The sequence below is a fragment of the Oncorhynchus masou genome, chromosome 29, assembly GCF_036934945.1.
Source record: "Oncorhynchus masou masou isolate Uvic2021 chromosome 29, UVic_Omas_1.1, whole genome shotgun sequence".
Lineage (NCBI taxonomy): Eukaryota > Metazoa > Chordata > Actinopteri > Salmoniformes > Salmonidae > Oncorhynchus > Oncorhynchus masou.
In genome coordinates this window covers 60,461,815-60,468,734 of record NC_088240.1, presented here as the reverse complement: position 1 = coordinate 60,468,734, position 6,920 = coordinate 60,461,815, and the positions used below count along the sequence as shown (strand labels likewise).

Below are 6,920 nucleotides of genomic sequence, written 5' to 3'. Positions count from 1 at the left end.
AAAGAATAGGTCATTTTTTTCCACAGGCGAAATATTGTGCCAATTATTTTTGTCTGTGTATGTTTTTGCTTATATATTTTAAAAAAAAGTTTAAAATAAAACAATAACACATAGCTTAGGTGTGATGGCAACACTGGTTACACCCTGTGCATTTCCAAACAATGAATGCAGGTGTGTCTGTCAGTCAGTAGACGAGAGAAGAGTTGCCCAATGTGGATGTTCTGTTTGTCTCCTGCAGTGACGGACAGCTGGCAAATGAAGTGTTGTGGACATGTAGGTGACAACAACACAATGTAATCTTTTCTTTAGACTTCTAGTTCTTTCTTTTTTTCCACTTTGAATACATCATCTATATGTCCATCTAAAGGTCACAGGTCACCTGTGACATGGGTGTGGGTGTCTTTCAGGTGTCTTTCAATGCAGTCCAAACCAAGCTGTCACTTTTGTCACAGCATCAAAGGCATGAACTGCTCAAGTAACCATCCTCAAATATTTACATACAGAAGGGTATAGAACCGTTGAGCTGTATGAGCTCACAGTACACCATTATTATGAAATGATCGGGCAGGTTCAGAAGAAGAGACATGGTTGAGTCAGAGCCAGACACTCCCATCTCCCCAAACCTGTCTCCCAGGTAGAGGCTAGTCAATGGGCCGTGGGACAAACATTAATGTAGTATGCTACTATGCTAGATACACAGCTAAGTGGAATCCTAAGGCTAAGCCGATCATGGTGATGTGTTCAGAACATTACAATATGGTACTATATAAAGAGGGTGAGAGAATAACAGGATGATACCAGATAAATACAGTGGTAGATAGAGAAACAAGCACACAAAGGCACGGCAATGACGAGTTTCGGACTCTTGCATTGGAAACTTGGCCCACAGTGATTTCAAATGCAAATATAGGAGTTGGGTTTTCCTGGTATGCAAAAAGGCCATGGCTGGCAACAGTCAGAGTACTGTGTGTGTGTGTACAGTATGATTGTACAGTGTGTGCGTGCATGTGTATTGCCTTGGCTAGGGGATGCTGGAAAGGCCATGTGGAAGAGCTCAATTGTGTCAGTCCAGCATTCATGAATACTAAACCATGAATGGAACCTTCGACCAGAGCATATTCCATAAGTGACCCTGCAATTTATACAGGTGTAGTCAAAGAAAGAGTTAAGTCAGACATTTACATTTGAACAATTTTGATTTAATATAAAACTAGGTCATTTTACTGTTCACATTTCTCCAAGAGATTGTATTAGAAATGTCACAATGTATATGGGTATGTTTTATGATCATGTATTTGAATGCATCTTCTACTATACAATTTCAGTATCTGTACACCCACCAAATCATGAACACTGCTTTTTTTCCATAGGCAAACAAGGAGGAATTTATGTTCATATTGGAAATAAAATATATACATTCTTACATTTTTTGACAAACTTTAGTTTTGGTTACTTCTTAGATACAAAATATTGCATTTAAAACATTAAGTTATGGCCGGATGAAAAGAATTTCCCTCTTCCTCCCAATAGTGCTTAAAGTGAAATCCTAAAAATCTATTTGACATTCAAACCTCATGGAGTCCACACACCAGGTTTGCAGGCACCGCAATATCTGGCAGAGAGAGAAATAACAAATCAACATCTTGTTTCTATCAGTGAGTTAAGAAGAGCTTACACTAACAAGTAATCAAATTGATGCGCAAAGGACAGTTTGAAAGAGTACAGTGTGTGTAACATATTGCAATCTCGTCACGAATAGCTTTGTCATGCTCATTCCCATGATGAGGTTTAAGTGAGGTGAAAGACCACTGATAATAACTCTATTGTAATAGAATAGTTACATATCATCTAGATAATAACTCTATTGTAATAGAATAGTTACATATCATCTAGATAATAATAGGCCCTATAGTAATAGAATAGTATTATATCATACACAACAACAGTTTCCATTGTAATATAATTGCTGCAGAGGGAGGACTGTCTGAGATACCTATCTTAGAAGGCTTGGGGAGGTTCAGGTTGGTCATGATATCCACAAACTCCTCCACGCTCTTGGTCAGGCGGGGGTTAAACCTCCTCTCCTCGCCCACTGTGGAGGCCGTCTGACCTGCAGCACAGGGTTAGAAGACCTGTTAGCAATACAACACAATGATGATTCAATGACTACACTCAACTGTAGAACACAGTCTGATCTGGCTTAGGAATGACTCCGAAGAGAAAACAGAGTTGAAAATGAAAGCAGACAAATGGTGAAGAGTGGTGGTACAGTACACTGGACAAGTTAACTTCGTAAAGTCCATGGAAAGGATAGTCATAGCATTGTGAGAGTATAGAAGCCTTCTGGGTATGCTTGTACAAAATAGTTGGTGAGGCTATCCCCAAGAGCATAGATGTAAAAAAGGAAATCTTGCAAAGAAAGGGGATCAGGGGAATACACAAGGATATACACATTGCATAAAGAGGATGTCTTGTCAACCTTTGTAGTCATGTGCAGGGAAGACAAGACACTGAGGAGGTAATGTAAAGATCTTCTGGTGGACTGATTCATAGAGCCTCCGAGAGCAGCCTGGGAAGTAGAGAAACAAACAAATCAGGGTTGTTTTCATTGGACCCCAAACAAACGGACTGAAACAGGGAGTGACTACCTGGACTTGTCCGATAAGAAACAATCATTCACGTTTTGCCCTATTGAACATAACTCAGGAGTAGGCTACAGTGCAATGACTATTTGTGGACAGACTATACTGAAAAAAGGTTACAATACTGCCACCTTGTGTCCACTAAGCATAACTACAAAAACAATGTAACAAATGTGGGTGAGGCAAAGATCCAGAAACTTTTAATGCATTGTTTAAAATAAGTCCTGACCAAAGAATTGGGAAACAATAGTGTATAGGGATGAAAGTCTATGATATACCCTGATAATATCTCCATGGCTAGATAAATCACCACAGAGGTCAAAAGTCAGAGAGAATATGACTTGAGTCACACTGTAGTACTGTGTTGGCTTAGATACTTTATTTTCACTTTGTCATGTCCAGCATGGATTCAGCCTGTTGGATGCCCAACCAGGCCAACGCATTACAGTAAAATGTGTCTTGTTCTGCTCGGTTTAGCTATGTAGTGTGGAAAAGGTTACCCTGCTGGAAGTCTGTCCTTCCACAGCCCCTGATTAGCAATGTGTCCCCAGTGAAAGCCATGCTCTGGTCCCCTGTCACCAACGTCACACAGCCGTCTGTGTGTCCTGGAGTCTCCCTCACCGTCAGACACTGAGGGACGAGAGAGGCAGTAAGAGGGTTTACAGAAAAAAAAGCGAGGGGAAGTAAAGAGAAGAAAGGGAGTGTGAAGGAGAGATGAAGGTGAGTAAAGCCGAAGCATTTAGAGCAACAACCCTGATCCTGGAGAGTAACAGTACATGATATGCAGGCTTTTGTTTCACAAATTGACCACAAATTGGGGTAGGTCCAGACCCATACTGTATTCTCTATAGCTATATGGCTGTAGGTAGGTCTGTCCTCACATGTTTGCCAAAGCTGATCTTATCTCCCTCTGATAGCAGGATGTCTGCACTGGCCCCGCTGTGCTTGGAGATGGCACTCTTCATCCCAAACAGCCTGTTCTTCAGCTGTCCCGTGCCTGTGATGTGGTCTGCATGGCAGTGAGTGTTCACTAATTCGGGGGGGGGGGGTACAGTGTAAGTCGTATGTCATCCTAAACAAGAATACGATAAACAAGTAGATCAAAATGGATGTAGGATTAGTGTGTGTGTGAGGAGTGAGTTAGTGTGTAAGTGAGTGAGTCAGTCTGTGCATCTCTATATGTGTGTGTACGTGTTAGCGAGCGCATGCTTGTGTGTTTGTCCATGTTTTAGAGACATCTAAGTTACCTGCAACTTTCAGGTTGAAACCCAGTTCCTCTATGAGTTTCAGATCCCTGTCCACTGTCTCCAGTACGGGATCAATGAGGACTGCCTCCCTGCTCTCTGTATCAGCCAGCAGATAGGTGTAGGTGCTGCTCACCGACTCAAACAGCTGTAAAGGTTGGAACAAGCAAGGACAAGTGAGTGAGTAACCACGGGTTATAAAAGGTGAGGGGGCAGTACAGTATGCGATTACATAACACACATCCTGCCTGTATATTAGTCATGGATGATAACATACGGGTGTGGTCTTTTATGGTGATAAGTGGTTTGCTGTTTTCTGTGTGAAGTGTCACTGTGGATTTTCATACAAGGGTGCAATTGCAGCCAGCAATTGGAGGCAGACCTGCATGTGGGCATTCCTGCATCTACAGGAACCCCCGTTTATCCTTCTATTGGTCCATTTTTAAGCTAGGACTCCCGTACGGAGGCGCTCATGTACAGTAGGTGGCGGTAATGCAGCATAAAGTTAGATGCCAAGCGCAGATAAACACCACGGAAGAAGAGGCGGGAGCAACAACCGAAGCTAGCTAGGACAACAGTAGAGTGTCCTTCGCCCCATGCTCTCCCGCATTTCTGCTAACGAGGATAGTTGTTCAGTAGACGTTTAAGACACTAACAAGCTAGGACTCCGGCACAAAGCCGGTGGGAGAGGAACCCCCGCTGTCGGGCACTGGTTTTCCGCAGTTCTGCTAATGACGGCAGGTGTTCGCAAGCGAGTGAACGACGCTCCGGTACACAGCAAACACCGGTAGCTAACTAGCTAGCGAGGACACCGGTAGACAGTGTCATTTGCCCCCGAAAAACTCAGATAACACTTATTTCCGTTTTGACACAGAGGGTGGGGTGGATTTGAATCGCATAGACAATCAGGGGAAATCCAGAATATCAAGTGTCACACAAGCATGAAGATGGCGTGCTTGTGTTATAATGTAATAGTTATCTAGTTTGGTTTGTTTAGATTTGAGTTATTAAATCTTCGGTGGGGTTTTTGCTGCCAGAAAATGTGCAAACATTCCCTTTTGAATACGCCCCCTCTACCGCTACAGTTCCGCTAGCTTTCCACATTGTTGTACAAACAATTGTTTGAAAACAATAAAACAAAGGATGTCTGGAAAATACGTATCCCCTTAATTTTGTGAACTAAGACTCATTTGAATGAATTCTCATGTTGACCTATTGCAAAATACTTGTTTACATGCAGTGAAAAAAAAAGTATTGATATTTTCACTGTGCTTCCAAAAAGTCGGCGCCCAATTGAAACTTCAGCCTATAACTTGCCAGACCTTGTCCCAAAGCAAAATATATATATACATTATTGCAGCGGCTAAATCACCTGCCTGAAGAAAGGCCCTTTTCCCAACTCCATCCTGGCGCAGTAAGGTCGTATGATGACTGATTCCAGAGGCTGCTTGCTGGTGCGTAAGCCCGGGCCCATGTGGGCTGGAACTTTACGCAAGTGCCCGGTTGTTTGGAGGCGCAGCGTGTAGGCCAGAGCAGGTTTCAGTCGGTTTACAATTGAACACATTTTTTCTCCAAGAAGATTTAACTGACACCGCGACGGGCAGGGTAGAAATCCCAGAACTGAGCCAACGAGTTGTGTCCCAATCCTTTGTAGCGGTCCGTTGCCTTTGCAGTATATTTGGCTATAGCCTAAAACAAAATTAGCATGGTAGGCACAAATGTTGTAGCTATACTGACTTATTGTGCATGTAGCCAGGAAGTCCAAAAAATCTGATAAGGGAGCCTATTCCTCGCGAACCTCCAAGCACTAAACAAGAGCAGTGGACATGTGCAAGATGTCAACACTTTCAACGCGCGCACACATACACAAACTCAGCAACAAAAAAGAAAGAAACGTCCCTTTTTCAGGACCCTGTCTTTCAAGGATAAATCGTAAAAATCCAAATAACTTCACAGATCTTCATTGTAAAAGGTTTAAACACTGTTTCCCATGCGTGTTCAATGAACCATAAACAATTAATTAACATGCACCAGTGGAACGGTCGTCAAGACACTAACAGTTTACAGACTGTAGGCAATTAAGGTCACAGTTCTGAAAACTTAGGACACTAAAGAGGCTTTTCCACTGACTCTGAAAAACATAAAAAGAAAGATGCCCAGGGTCCCTGCTCATCTGCGTGAACTCTGGAGCGATATGGAGGTGGAGGGTCCCAGCATCATCGGACTGAGCAAGGTGGAGGGTCACAGCATCATCGGACTGAGCTTGTTGTCATTGCAGGCAATCTCAATGCTGTGCGTTACAGGTAGGACCTCCTCCTCTATTATGCTCATCCTGACATGAACCTCCAGCATGACAATGCCACCAGCCATACTGCTCGTTCTGTGTGTGATTTTCTGCAAGACAGAAATGTCAGTGTTCTGCCATGGTCAGTGAAGAGCCCGGATCTCAATCCCATTGAGCACGTCTGGGACCTGTTGGATCGGAGGGTGAGGGCCACCCCCAGAAATGTCCGGGAACTTGCAAGTGCCTTGGTAGAAGAGTGGGGTAACATCGCACAGCAAGAACTAAGTAATTAATGCAGCTGGTGGCCACACCAGATACTGACTGTTACTTTTGATTTTGATCCCCCCTTTTTTCAGGGACACATTATTCAATTTCACATTTCTGTGGAACTTGTTCAGTTTATGTCTCAGTTGTTGAATGTTGTTATGTTCATACAAATATTTACACAAGTTAAGTTTGCTGAAAATAAACACTGTTGACAGAGAGAGGACGTTTCTTTATAGGGTCAGTTTATAGGGTCAGGGTTAGTCAGAGTTCAGTGTGTCACTATGACTGTGCACATAGGTGTATTTATATAACAAGTTTTCTGGCACTGCTTTCTGCCCTATGTGATTATTGTCAGCAACTCCAGAAAGGCAACAAACCCAGTCCCAGTTGAATCCAACAATCCATCCAATCCAATCCATTTTTATGAGTAATTAACCATAATGGTCTGAATGAGAATGTGCTTTCAATAAAATTACAAATATT

At 42.8% G+C, this 6,920-nt stretch overlaps 1 protein-coding gene across 1 annotated transcript; it reads right to left on the bottom strand.

The window, feature by feature from the left end:
- Nucleotides 1-1,177: 1,177 nt before the first annotated feature.
- LOC135520142 (persulfide dioxygenase ETHE1, mitochondrial-like) lies at nt 1,178-5,720 on the bottom strand. Its single transcript, XM_064945487.1, has 7 exons — nt 5,259-5,720; nt 3,890-4,034; nt 3,524-3,672; nt 3,143-3,272; nt 2,480-2,569; nt 1,994-2,110; nt 1,178-1,612 (listed from the first exon to the last, which is right to left on the bottom strand). Exons 1-7 carry the CDS (start codon nt 5,448-5,450, stop codon nt 1,566-1,568), a joined length of 870 nt encoding a protein of 289 aa, XP_064801559.1. The 5' UTR covers nt 5,451-5,720; the 3' UTR covers nt 1,178-1,565.
- Nucleotides 5,721-6,920: the final 1,200 nt, after the last annotated feature.

Excerpts from the sequence above, each read along its gene's own strand:
- LOC135520142 (XM_064945487.1), bottom strand. The coding sequence starts at position 5,450 with ATGTGTTCAATTGTAAACCGACTGAAACCTGCTCTGGCCTACACGCTG. Across the intron at positions 4,035-5,258 it reads AAGGGCCTTTCTTCAGGCAG|CTGTTTGAGTCGGTGAGCAG; the intron begins GTGATTTAGCCG and ends CAACCTTTACAG. Across the intron at positions 2,111-2,479 it reads CCCTGCACATGACTACAAAG|GTCAGACGGCCTCCACAGTG; the intron begins GTTGACAAGACA and ends CCTGTGCTGCAG.